General features: G+C 45.8%; 1 protein-coding gene across 1 annotated transcript in view; it reads right to left on the bottom strand.

The window, feature by feature from the left end:
* SLC25A13 (solute carrier family 25 member 13) overlaps positions 1–14,718 on the bottom strand; it is a 785,732-nt gene that overhangs the window by 521,696 nt on the left and 249,318 nt on the right. Inside the window, exon 5 of the mRNA XM_086941927.1 lies at positions 10,925–11,064. Coding sequence (XP_086798053.1) covers positions 10,925–11,064 — 140 coding nt within the window. The remainder of the gene's footprint in view (positions 1–10,924; positions 11,065–14,718) is intronic.

The raw sequence follows: 14,718 nt of genomic DNA, 5'->3' as shown, positions 1-14,718 counted from the left end.
TTGTTGGCTGTACCTGCTGAGCAGGTCCGCCATCTGATTGTCCTTGCCTGGGAGGTGTTCTGCCATGAGGAAGATGTTTCTCTGAATGGCCCACTTCCACATGCTCTGAGCCAGATGAGACAACTGTGGAGAGTGTGTTCCTCCCTGTTTCTGAATGTAGTACATGGCCGTCATGTTGTCCGTCCGGATCAACACGACCTTGTTGCACAGATGTACTTTGAAGGCTTTCATTGCCATGAAGATCGCCATCAGTTCTAGAACATTGATGTGCATCTTCCTTTGCTGTGGTGTCCATAGTCCCTGCACAGTGTAGTGGAGTACATGAGCTCCCCATCCCTGGAGAGAAGCGTCCGGCGTCAGAATGATCTGTGCCACAGGCTCTTGGAACGGTCGTCCCTTGCAAAGGTTTTGTGGATTCCACCAATTCAGAGATTTGTATGCCCGACCGCTCACCAACACTAGGTCTTTCAATTGTCCGTGAGCCTGAGTCCACGGACGTGCTAAGCACTCCTGAACCGGACGCATATGTAGTCTTGCGTGCGGGACTATGGAGATGCAGGAGGCCATCATGCCTATCAACTGCATGAACACTTGCGCTGGAAGCGAGTGTTGAGGTCTGAATTTTTGTATCAGCGATTGAATGCTGCTGACCCTCACTGAATTTGGCTGTGCGGTGCTGCCAGAGTATTTATCGTCGCACCCAGATACTACTGTATTTGGGAGGGTTGCAGGTGTGACTTTGGGTAATTCAGTGAGAATCCCAGATCGTGAAGGTGGTGAATGGTGTGGGACATGTGGGCGGCACACTGCTGGGCCGACTTTGCCTGGATGAGCCAGTCGTCCAGATAAGGGTAGACGTGAATGTTTTGTCTCCTCAGGTGTGCTGCCACAGTCGCCAGGCACTTTGTAAACACCCTGGGTGCTGTGGTGACCCCGAAAGGCGGAACCTTGAACTGGTAATGTTGGTTGTGGATGGTGAACCGGAGGTATTTTTTGTGTGACGGGTGTTGCGGAATATGAAAATACGCATCCTTCAGATCTAAAGTTGCGAGAAAATCCCCCTGACTGAGCAACGGTAGGACTTGCTGCAGGGTCAGCATGTGAAAGTGCTCCGATAGGATGTACTGATTGAGGGGTCTGAGGTCCAGTATGGGTCTGAGGGACCCGTCCAATTTTTGGTATTAAGAAGTACAGTGAGTAAACTCCTGTGCCTCTTTCTTTCACAGGCACGAGCTCGATTGCCCCTTTTTGCAGCATGACGAGGACTTCCTGCTGCAATAAGTGCAAATGCTCGGCGGACATAGGACGGTGTCTTGGGGGTATGTTGGGTGGAGTGGATGTTAACTCCAGACAATAACCGTACTGTATAAGCTGTGTGACCCACCTGTCTGTGGTGATGGACTTCCAGACTGGCAGGAACTGTTGAAGTCTCCCCCCGACAGGTGTTGCGTGGTCGGGGGGGAGTGACAAGGCGTCACTGTTTGTTAGTGGCGGAGGATCTGGAGTTGTTGTTTCCACGACCTCTGCCTTTGGCGCTGTTTCCACGATATCCACCTCAACTCTGTTTGGTGTATGTGGTCTGCGTGCCGCCTTGATAGTACTGTGTGGTTTGGGAGAGCTGGCCTCTGGAAACACCTCTAGTGCTTGAGCGACGAAAAGAACCACCCCTGAACTGCTGGGACTGCAGAGCCCCCATGGACTTAGCAGTTTCAGTGTCCTTTTTGATTTTCTCCAAGGTGGTGTCCACCTCTGGGCCAAATAGATGATCAGGGTTTACTGTCTGATTGAGAATGGTGGTCTGTATCTCCGGCTTGAATCCTGAGATTCTGAGCCAGGCATGTCGTCTCAGCATGACACTAGTGTTAATAGCTCTGGCCGCGGTGTCTGCCGCGTCCAGTGCACATTTAATAGAAGCATTTGATATGAGCGTCCCCTCTTGGATGAACATCTCAGCTGCCTCTTTGTATTTGTCTGGCAGGTGCTGTAACAGGGTCTCCAGTGTGTCGTAATGTGCCCTGTCATACCTGGCTAGAAGTGCTTGTGTATTTGAAATACGCCAGATATTGGCCGCTTGAGCAGCCACCCTTTTCCCCGATGCCTCAAACACCTTAGATTCCTTATCTGGGGGAGGAGCATCACCCGTTGTTTGTGAATTAGCCCTCTTCCGGGCATTAGAAACAACAAGAGAGTCCAACGGCAACTGTCCCTTGATGTAAGTAGGGTCACCAGGCGCCGGTTTATACTTCTTTTCAATTCTAGGGTTTATCACCCTGGCTCTCGTAGGCTCCTTAAAGATCTCCCCAGCATGCTTCAAGACACCCTTCAACATAGGCAGAGTCTTGACAGTCCTCTCAGACGGAAAAGGTGTCTAAAAGAAAGTCCACTTCAATGGGGTCAGCATGGAGCTGGACGTCATGATTCTTCGCTGCCCTTTCAATGAGGGCATTAAACGCAGCAGAATCCTCTGTAGGCGACGTTTTCACAGCATACATCTGAGTGTCTGGGGTAGAGTGAGGATCACCTGGGTCAGCAGCAGCTGCCCAGGGTTCATTGGTATCATCTGGCTCAGTGTAGACATGATAGCTGTATTCATCCTCATCACCTTCCCCAGTGTCCACATCTGAATAAGTGGGTGAGACATCATGGCCATGTGGAGAAATCGGTTCCACAAGAACAGGGGTCGAAGTGGAATCCTTTTTTAGGTCTCGGCTCTCGCCAGAGAACTATTGTCGGCGTCTCAGCAGTCTGAGAACACCGAAGTGAGACAAGACCTGGCCGCGCGCAGCGTTTCCCCATAGGATAACGTTGTGCGCGCGGCCAGGTCTTGTCTCCACAAAATTGCATTCCAGACCGGATCGCGTCGCGCGCCTCTCTGGAATGCAGGGGGAGTCTGCAGAGAGGCGCGCGGCGCTGATAAACAGCCGGCTTATTTTTGATCCGTCTACTGTCTTTCGCCTGGCTCACAGTTAATTATATACTCATTATGCACAGTCATGGCCCATTTATTCTATACAGTCGGATGCGGTGCGCATTGCACGCTTCCCAACAATGACACATTTCAGACATCTATTTCTGCTGGCCCAGATCACTGCTTTGTCGTTTCGCTTCCATTTAACCGCAGGCAAGGCACGCATTCATAGGTTAGTGTTGTGTTTTAAATATGACCCGGAGGTCATTTTGCCATCTCCACCGCCAAAGAAATGAATTGACAACAAGGAGATGTGGTATCAAAGCTGGTGGCTGACTTTATTTGTCAAAGGCACCCCGTTAAAGATGGCTCAGTGGGTGAAGGCACCTGCTGCACACCTGTGTATCCGGCAGGGCTCGGGTTTTCATACTGGTAACATGGCTTGGGTGCTCGGTTAAGGGGTCTGTGTGTGAGATCTCGCCGTAGCCTTGGAAATAATTAAATAGATTTGGGGGGGTCCATGACATGAAACTTGCATGACTCCATTCCAGTGATGTTGTCAGTGTGCGGGGATCGGCGTGAGTGTAACCTGCAGGCTCGCACGTTCACTTACTGGTAAAACAATTCCTTGAATCCGTGCATGCATCTGTGCGCCTTGAGGCGCCCCCTGGCCAGCCTCTCATGCTTGGTTTCATTACTTCATTGTTCTGTGGGTAAGAGGCCTGCATTTGAATGGTGTGGTAATGGCGCATCACATTTGCAGTTTGATTTGTGGGCGTGTAGCTTCCAGCTGCTGGAGTGGGTCATGCATGCATTGCTTTGCATACCTTGAATATACACAGAGCTGGAGAATGTAAATAGCGCCTGCCTCGGTCAGCAGTTAAATGTAAAGCAGCGGGCGGGGTCCTTGCTTCCCCCCTAATGCACCCCTGAGTGTGCGGAGGAGCGAGTCAGGGTCCGGCTTTGTTTCCAGTGACCCCGGGCAGTGCTCTGATAACAGGATTACTCATGCTTTCTTTTCAGGAGGGAGGGGTGGGGGGGTGAACGATGCAGTATTTTAAGCAGGGGCGTAGCGCCAGGAGACCCACGCTGCCTGATCCTGAGCAAATTAATTTCCCCCATCCGTTCCCACTGAAACGGTGGTGCATATTAAAGGCTTTCATCAGGGTAGCGAATGGTGTATAAAAAAAGGTGGCACTTTGGGTGCACAAGTTTTGTTTCCGTAAATTCACCTGCGTTCGCCGCTGCAAGGGACGCGGGTTGGGAGCGGTCACCCCCGTGCCTGGATGTGGAATGTGCGCCAAGTGCGGTTGCCTCAGCTGGGGTTCGAGCAGGAGATGAAAGCGCTGCCTGACCAGGGAAGGGAATGTCACGACATGATTGTAGATGGTCCACCAACAATTATTAGCAGCGAACTCCCAGCCAGCCCCCACAGCTCGCTGCCTCCTTTCATCTTCACGTTTTTTTCGTTCCTACCCACACGGTCGTATTCGTGGGTGTCAAGGGGTCGTTTCCTAGAACCTGATCCCACAGGCCATTCACCAACTCCGCGCAACAAAATCACTCACAGAAATTCTAAGAGCAAGGGGCAAGGTGTGGCGTAGCGGGCAGAGCTGCCGCCTTTGGAGCTGGGAAACCAGGTTCAAGCCTCAGCGTCGGCTCAGCATCCTGTGAGTCTGGGCAAATCACATAATCTCCCCATGCCTACCAAAAATGAATGTGCCCTTGTGTAAGGTAACTGGTGTTCATGTAAAGCGCTCAATACCTTCCAATGGAGTTTGTGATATATAAAACTGTGAAAAGGTGGAAGTGCGGAGGATAGCCCCCACAAAGAGGCTTTTGTAGCAACGCCAGTCTGTAGGGCCTTTTTAGGTCTTGCTTCACAACGCAGCTCTCTCCCGACGTTATGTTATCTACCTAAAAAAGAGCTTTCAGTGGTGCTTCAGATAAGGGGTTTGGCTCCGCCCAGATGTTGGAGGGCAGGATTACATGCTTTTATTGGACAGAAGCTGTGTGCCTCCCAGATAGAGCCAGCCTTTGCTAAGATAGGCCCTTGGCCTGGCACAGCCATCCACTTTTTAATTAGATTCCTGGCGACGGTGGGAGGAGTGGGCGAGCCCTTTGATCTGAGGGCGCATAATGAACTTTACTTTTTAGGTCAAAGCCTGACGTTCACTGCGCACACAGTGTCGCGCATGCTGTCATGTACTTGCACAAGTTTGTTTTATGTATTGTTTTGTAACTGTATTTATGTAGTACTTACTACCCCTGACAAGGTGTGGTTGGGTGGATGGAGTCAGTGGATGAATGGAGTTGAGTGGTGGCTAGGTGGATGGACTTAGTGGGTGGATGAAGTGTGTGTGTGGCTGTGTTGTGTCGGTAGCTGTGTGTGTGTGTGGCTCTGTGTATGTGTGGCTCTGCGTGTGGCTCTGTAGGTATGTATGTGTCTGGAACTCTGTGTTTGTGTGTGGCATTTGCGAGAAATTAAGCTATTGGCATTGTAAATGACAGTGCCATTTATTTATCTGTTTTCAAAACCAACACATAAATAAAAATGTTGTCATTTACAATGCCAATAGCTCTAACTTTTTCAAAGGCGAGACCGTTGCATTGTAAATGCTTGTCTTCTTTAGTGGAATTTTATAGAACTCCATTGGCTGTTCCGGGGCAATTTTCCGCTTATGAAGGGAAAGTCAGCCCGTTTCGGCATCGATAAATTGTTCTTGTTGTTCTTCCAACGAAGATTGTCGATGCTTTAAGGCCGGGACCTCTGTCGTCGACTTCGGGACCGAGTACACCTTCTTGGGCACGTTGGTGGCCATTCTAGGGGCGAAAGCCTTCGGCGCCACTTTCGGCGGCAACGTTAAATGAATGAACGTCTGCGGTTTATCGACAGGCTTCGAAGGTGGAGGATCTTTTGGCCCGACACTCGAGGCCTTGTCCTTGATGCGCTTTAGGGAGTCCGCCACTTGTTTGGAGAAAGCGGCGGACGGCTGCGTCGACTCGACAGAATCTTTCGAGGCACCACCAGACGTGGACTCGTGGATCGGTCCGCTCTTGGCCTTGTCTTGTCGACGCGGAGCCTCGAGAACCTTCGGATCACTGAGCCCTTTGTCGGTGTCGACTGTCTTCGGCGCCGATTTGTTCGGCTCGACTGCCTTGACCTTTGTCTTCGGCGTGCCAGACTTCGTCTCGACGCCCTTGAGCTGTTTCTTCGGGTCGATAACGCCCTTTTGCTTCGTCGGCGCCGACAGGTCCGAGGGCTTTGAGCCGACCAAAGCAATACGCACTTTTGGTTTCGATGGGGGCATCAGTGCTTTTACTTGCGTCGAGACCGGTGTCTTCACTTTCGGTTTTGATTTCGCAGGGTGCGGCTCCTTAGCAATGTCCGTAGCCGAGCCCGAAGGCGGGGCCATAGAACTCACTGGAAGATCTTGGGTAAGGCCTAGTGGCGATCCCTCGACCTGAGCCTTTTGAAGCGTTTCGGCCCCAATGTCAGTTTGAGTTAGCTCCTCGCTCGAGCTATCTTCCATGGCCCCAAAGGCCTCGTCGTCGTCTCCTACCTAGTCGACGACTTCCTCCGCGTCGAGCATTTCAACATCCGCGTCGTAGTTGTAGTCGACCTCCGACGCGGGATTCGACAGGTTCTCACGAACTTCCCGGTCAGCTCCTTCATCATCCCCGACATCGAATATGTCCACAGGCGCCGGTGCAGTCTGCTGGGCCTCCCGGCGCGCAGCACGACAATGCAGAAGAGTCTTCTTGGATCGAAAACGGGAACAAGCCATGCAGCTGGCTTCATCATGATCCGGCGAGAGACACTTGTTGCACACCGGGTGGACATCGATGTGGGGATACTTTGAGTTGCACACGGGACATCTCTTGAACGGACTCCGTTCCATGATGGTCCGTCGATAAGGTCTCTGGCGTCGACTGGGCCTTCAGCGTCGAAAGCACGCGGCTCTCTGGAATCCAGCTCAGAACTGAGCTGGAAGAATCGGGCACCGAACGCAAGACTATACCGACGAAAAGCTAAAGGCCTTTTGGCCTTAAGAAAGTTTTATATCGAATCCGACTAGAGTGAACCAATATACATCCGAACCCAATGGCGGAAAAAAACAATCTTAGGATGGAGTCGATGCCCATGCGCACTGTAGTCCAGGGGAGGAGCCACCTATCTCGTGATACTTTGAAGACTCTTCCAGGACAACAATGTGCGATCATCCAGACCCAACACTAGGCGGCGATCTATGCACAGATATGAATTCAGCAGCCCACATGCCTCGAACCGTATGGTTCCACTGTTTACACCAAGACATCATGTCTCCTCACAACATTATTGTAAGGCTGCTTTGAGTACTACCACTGGAGCACGTTGGAGTTTGAGACGCAGGTTTTTGTTTTCCAGGACCTTACAGAGTATTATATACGAACAAAACACAAGCTCACATCTTGCCTTATTACCTTAAATAGTTGCATCCTTGCTTACTGATTATAAAATACTATCTCCCACCTTTCTTCAAAAACCCTTTATCCCCCAACTCATACTTCAAGAAAGAAACTTATTCAGCAAGAGGATTGTTAGTTACACAACAGATTACTTAATGTACAAAATCAAAAACAAAAAGATATGGTTTTCTTTGACTATAGTCCTATAGCATGAATCCACAATCAAAGGAAATGAGCACATACCGTTCACCAGAGGATACTACGAAAGAAAAGAATTTTGAACAATGTAATACAATGAAGAAAAGAATTTAACACATGGGTGTTAGCAACAAGATACTGAAAGAGTTAAGCTAACTATGCTTTAATAGGGCCATAGTTTTTCTCAAATGGGAAAATCCATCCGTGTTTAATAAATGTTCACTTCAAATTATCAATACTGTAGCAGCAATTGCCCTCTATGATCAGTAGAAAAACACAGGGACTTCTATAAAAGTGAATTAAACTTGTGCACCTAGAAAATTAATACTCAATCAGCACTTGGAGCGATCAGGGATTACATCCTTAACTTGAACCACTGGCAAATCACCCTGCATGCTGAATATTTTAGACCTCGTCAGTAAACTGCACAATCAGTAGTGCCAAGCATAGTTTACTATTGCATGAGTGTACTGGGCAAAGTTTTATGATGTGTCATTATTTCAGAGTCTTGCAAGGTGTTGTTTGCCTTCCTTTGTATAGGTCTGCATTCAATTTGATCATAGGAAAACTGAACTGCATTCTCCAACATTACTCCTTTGTCTCATTACTTGTCATTGCTAAGGATCTGCAGCACTTCGAGAAAAACAAGCATTTGAAAAGCCAATATAGCTACCTTTCATGAGGTAAAGCATACAAACACAGGCATGCATAAATAGAGTGGCAGTGGTAATGGAGGTGATGATAATGTTAGTGCTGGTAATGGAAGTAAAACTGGTGGCAATAATGATGCCGGTGGTAATGGAGGTGGCGGTGGTAGTGATAATGGCTGTGCTTGTGGTGGTTACAAAGGTAGAATTGGTGATGGCAGTGTCGTTCACATTAATTCCTACCATGTTCAACATCTACATGAGTTCTCTTGCCAAATTGGTGCATCCTAGGGGAATCCAGATCGTCACCTACGCTGACGACACCAAATTAGTGGTATCCCTCAGCCAAGAGGACAAATCTGAGCCTGGCCTCAAATTATGCCTCGGGAAGATCTCTGAGTGGATGGACAAGTCATTCCTAAAATTGATTGGAGCCAAGACAGAACTTATGCTCCTTGGTCACTCTGCCCCTGCACGTATTGGTGCTCTTTGGCCCAGCTGTCTGGGCCCTCCATCTGCCCCCAAAAAACAGATTAAGAGTTTGGGAGTCTGGCTTGACTGCAAACTGGATTTGAAAGAACAAGCTCGTAAAGTCGCAGCCAGTTGCTATGGACTTCTTAGGATCATAAGGAAGATTATCTCTCTCCTTCATTTTGCTGCTAGACGAGTGTTTGTTCAGGCGCTGATACTCTCTCGGCTGGATTATGCAAATGCAGTCTATCTGGGAGCGCCCCAGGGCACTACCAACAGACTGCAAATTGTTCCGAACTGTGCTGCCCGCCTACTAATGAACATTCCCAAACGCAGCTCAGCCACACCAGCCCTTACCAGTTTGCACTGGCTTCCCATCCAGGATAGAGTTAGTTTTAAGGCAATGTGTATTGTTCATAAAGACATTTCTGGGAAAGGATCCCCATTGATTCAATCTATGGTGCAATTATACCGCCCCAACAGGACGTTGAGATCCAACCATAAATGCTTACTCATAGTGCCCATGATTAAGCATGCACAAACGGGAGGTCGGCAGTTCTCATACAATGCAGTCAAGTTCTGGGACCGGATTCCCGATCATATTTGCCGTGAATCTAATGATTTTAATTTCAGGAAACAGCTCAAAACCTTTCTTTTTCCTTGATCTGTGCTTAGTCGACTAAGGTGCCACATTAAGCGCTATACAAATGTGTATTCATTCATCCTGTCAAAATAAACAGAAAAACATGTACTGATGTGAGAAAAAATATATAGATTGCTTTCTGTATACAATGCAGGTATGGACCAAGAACTTAAGGCATTTTGAGTGTGTTTTTCAGAAATAGTTCCTTGTGCATTTAATGCAAGAACTTCATAGGAGGTTGAATGAAAACCAAAACAGCCAATAATGTGAGGGTGTAATACTCCTCTAGGCGGAGCCAAAGACTGATTATATATATTATATATAATATATATATATATATATATATATATATATATATATATATATATATATATATATATATATATATATATATATATATATATATGAATTGGTAACAATATGTGTGCAGACCACTCTGCTGTCAAGCCGTCTTCAGCCCGGCTTGCTTGAATCCAGTGGCTAAGTGAGCGAGGGACTTAAATAGGTGTGGCACCCAAAACGATAAACCACATGTTTATCCTAGAAACGAACAAACATTATTATTAATTTAACAGTACACAACTCTTAAATATTATAGAAGAATATTTAAACCAAAGTAAATTGGTTGGGGAACCTATGTATGCTACCCTGCATCTACTTTCAGGGCAAATTGTTTGTCACACTGCTGAAAACCTTTAGAGTATAGAAGACCATCACATGTCAATCTAAGGTATATCCTTTCAAAGTAATGCAAAGAGCAACTAATACTGCACAACAAGTTTGGTCAGATGTACTGAAGGATTGTGCAATCCTAAATCCTGTGATTCACAAATACCAAAGGATTTGGAAACGCAAAATTCCTTTTTGTAGAATACTAAATCCCAAACCCCCATCCAATCACAATTTGGAAGGGGCATAACTGCCTAATGGGACTTGTGTCAGTGGTTTGCCACCGAAATTCCTGTCACAAACACTGACCAGTTAGGAACTCCTTAAAGGAGGCGGTAACTGATTCGCAAACGGGAAGAGGTCTCCCTAGCAACCCTTCCCTTTTAGGAATCAAGTTTGCAGCCTCGGGTTGGAGTAGGCAGTTATCCAGGGGACCCACTGCCAGCTCTTTCTGATATTTTCCGAAACAGGAAAATTATTGTTTTTAAGCAGCACCCCGTTCCGTTAGGGAACTCCGGGTACTATAAAAAACAAAAAAGGTTTCTTGTTGGCGAAAATAACACAGAGTTAGAGTTTAGCTGTCCCATGCAGTCCCTCATCCCTAAATTTGTAGCCAATCGCGGGGGGAGGAGGGGTCACAATTTGCAACTGGCCTAATGAGCAAGCTGTTCAGACACCACATGCAAATGATGAATTAGCAAACCAACCTGAGAGCACATGAGGTGGGTTTGCAAAATCGGAGCCTACTCGCAAAACTTTGGAGCGCAATTTGCGGCCAATTTTTGCAAGAGGACTCCTAGTACATAAGGCTTTAATTTATTTTCTCAGCAAGTGAACCTGAAGGAACATATTTAACACCACTGTAATAATTTTGGGAAAACACTTGAATACATGCTTAGAGTCATACACAGATTAATTTGTACTTGTTACCAGACTTACCAACAGGAACTGAGTAAACTCCGCATAGGGCAAAAAACGTTTTCTGTCTTTTCCAAAGTGCAGCTGTACAAATTCAGAATCCCAGTTGAACGGTATGTGTTGATGGATTGTGGTCTGACCAAAAACCTGTTTAACATCCTCTGAAAGACAAAAAGTGTAGGTTTTACCAACATTAAATAAAAAGAGGGTCTCACTCTACCTCTTACCTGGTGCAGAACACTTGATGAATGTGGAAAAACATATGTAGAATGTGGCTAGTGAGAAGCAGAGGGCTCAACCAGTTTTACTAAGGGATGTTGACAGATATATATGGGAGTGGATTCTGGCAGAAGATAGGACACTAGCTTTAAAAACATTATAGAATGATGGGTATGGCACAAGACAGAGTGGAAATTATGACTACTATCATATGGTTTTAAATTGATTTTGGGGGGGATTTATTCTCATGGACTGCATTCTATCCATTTGTGTGATGTGCTCAGTGTTTCCACCAAACATGTCATGTCTGTATCAGGAATGTTTTTTTGTCTTGTGACTAGTAGGTTATGCAGATCACAGTCACAACATAATACATAGAAAGACAATCCAATCGCTTACATGAACGATCTAAGAAGTATGAACAATTACTATTTTTAATATTCAGCTTTTAAATGATTTCCATATTTAGCCGCAGACAAATCAATCACTGCTCACAATTACCTCAAAGTCTTTCTTTTTAACAGTTTCCTTTAGAAGGGTGGGCCAGGGCTCTTTTTAGCATAATGACGGTCTTTATTTAAGAGGGAGAAGTCTACATTCCACTCTGATTTGCTTCATTATGTCCAACTGGCGCATTTTGATTTCCTTGCTTAGTTTTTTGCCTTCAGCCCAATTCTAACCACAACATCCCACTCAAGACACAGGTCAGCAGTTAACCCTGCATTATACAATTTTAGTGCTGAACCATGCAGCTTTTGTGCCTCAAACAAACCAAAAAGTAGGCAGTATGTTTTTATTTATGATGATGATTTATCAGCGTTGAAATGATGTCATCATTATTCGGCATTATAGTTAAAACTAGGGCTTTTGGAACGGTCTCCCAGATGCCCATCTGAACAGACTTCGAGCGGTGGGTGGGCACTGCCCTTAAAAGGCATGCAAGTGGTTTGTTTTTTTGCCCCATTCAGTGGATCTTTAAACCCAATACCTATGTGGTACTCCAGTCTCCCCCTGTAAGTACCACTTTGTTTAATCTCTTAGTTGTCCCAGAGACTGCACTAAACCGTTCCATTGGTCTGACCATATTTGCTTAAGTTGATGACACAAAATTAGTTCTTCGCCTCAAAAGAAACCGTAATGCTATTTAAGGCCAGTTCAGAGACTGCCTGTGCTCTGTTGCACAATGGATGGACTCAAATACTCTTCAGCTATACTCTTCCAAGAGAGGAGGGTTAGTATCTGCGCTATAGGCCTTTAGGAGCTCAGATAGAAATGGGTGACACCCCTATTGTCCATGTCTTCTTGTAATCTTGAAGTTAGTTTTGATCTTCAACTTACATTTGAAGAACAGGGCTCTAAACGGACTTCTTCTTGCTGTTTAACGTGCTTAGGAAGGTTCTGTCTGTAGTTCCTTTCAATGCCTATAATAGTATAGTCCAGACCCTGATACTTTCACGTCTGGTCTACTGCAATTTTCCATTCTAGGGAATTCCTAAACAATTCCTAAACACTCCTCCAGCTCATTCAGTATTTATTCTAGTGCTCATATCTTTCTGGGCTGAAAAAACCTTTCTATTTCCTCTCATCTTAAATCTCTCCATTGGCTTTCAATTTCTCAAAGCGCCACGTTAAATGGTTCTGTATGTGCCACTCTCCAGCCAGGCATACTCTACTTTAGTATTATTTTCTCGTTAGTGCCCTCCACATACTAACAATATTTTGATTCTACTCATCTGCTTAGAGTTCATAAAATCCGAAGTGCAAGTGTAGATAGAACATACATTTACTTTAAGGCTAAGACCTTGACATTCATGGCACATAGTGTCCACTCTACCCTCGCTCTCAATAGGGGAGAGCATGCACTAGTATTCCGCTTACGAGACACTTTTGTTTACAAAAAGGTCTTGGAGCCCGTCCATTGCTCACCATTTGTGCACTTCTGCATCACTCTTCCTTGCAGCATTCCTCACTCGCTAGTCCAGCTGAAACGTCACTTCTGAAGCTTGCTGCGGAGCACAGACCAAGCACAGACCGATTCAACTTAATCAGTGACCGTTCGCCGATCCAGACGTTATTGAGATACCATTTCTTCCCCCCTCCCACTACTGCTGCTTCCACTGTAGCACTTATTTTCTTTCCCTCGTCGTCAGTTCAAGTTTCAAGTTTGTTTATTATGTTTTGGATCTCCAAAGAGGTCCACATAAAAAAAGAAAATATATGATACAAAACACGCATACAAATACAACAAACATTAACAAGTTTTTACCAAAATCCTAAGTAATCAGCACAACACAGTTGGATAAAAACCTTCTAATAGATATCTAAGAAACATTTAAAAAAATTAAAAATGCTGAAGCAAAACATTTCATTAGGAGGATTATATAAAGCACATAAAAAAAGAATTGGCTGTAAGGATATTCAATTTCAAACAAATTTGTCTAAACCACTTACGACGAAATAAACGAAGTGCAGGACATATAAAAAGAACATGCATGAAGTCCTGAATTGACAAATTACAAAAATTGCAAGTTGCAGAGCAACCATACCACTTAGCCATAAGCTTATTAAGAGGGAGTAGATCCTGCCTCATGAGAAGCCAGAAACGCAGTATGCCATGGGGTATATTCCAGGCGACATAGGGTTGCATTTGTTTTAATACGCACGTATCAGTGAGGGGGGATACTTTTTTCTTTGCAAGTATAGATTCCCTGTCCAGCCTAAAGCTGAGATCCCACGAGGCCTGTTTCAAAAGTGATTTTAACTGTACAGCAGACAGAGTGAAAAGAGTGCTCTCCTCCAATTGCAGAAGTACAACAGCTTTCCTGAAATTTTTTACAATAGAGGAGAACTCCCTTAAAGTGCCCAACAATTCTGACTTCATTAAATATCTCAAGGTACCCACATCCCCTCTGGCCAGGCTGGTTACCCAACGCACCAGCCCAGCCAAGCCCTGCACCCAACTACTACGGATGCCAAACTCAAGTCTCGGGGATGCCACTGTGCAGGCAGTGTTAGTGGAGGCTAAAAACCATAAAATGTTTCCTTCTGCAACATGTAAAAAACCCCATTGCCCTATATCAACTATTTCAATACCGTACAGAAGGGATGACGGGATTTTTGACCTGAAAACCTCTAGCATATGTGAAAAAGTCTTCTCCCAGTGGCAGAGTACAATGCACTCAAACTTTTACCCTGAGACAGGGCCTTCCGGGAGTTGTTATCGATATGGGCCTTGTCGCTTAGGTTATCCGATATTATTTTCCCCAGGAAGACATAAAATGTAACCACCTCCAGTTTATGACCTCCTACGGACCAACCAAAGTTCTCATATTTTGTTTTTTTCCTCCCAGAAATACTCATAATTTGACTTTTGGCCGTATTTATCTTTAAATAATGAAGTTCTGCAAAATGGTGTAGGGCATGTAGACGATTATTTAACCCCTTGGGAGTGAGGTCCAATATAAGAATATCGTCCGCATATAACAGACAGGAAATTGGAGTTCCTCCTAATGACGGAGCGATACCTTCACAAGCAGATAGGGCCATAGGGAGATCTGAGATGTATAAGGAGAAGATCAGAGGCGCCAAAAGACAAC

Source organism: Lissotriton vulgaris, chromosome 10 (genome assembly GCF_964263255.1).
Source record: "Lissotriton vulgaris chromosome 10, aLisVul1.2, whole genome shotgun sequence".
In the NCBI taxonomy this organism is placed as follows: Eukaryota; Metazoa; Chordata; class Amphibia; order Caudata; family Salamandridae; genus Lissotriton; species Lissotriton vulgaris.
This window is presented reverse-complemented; position numbering and strand designations above follow the sequence as displayed.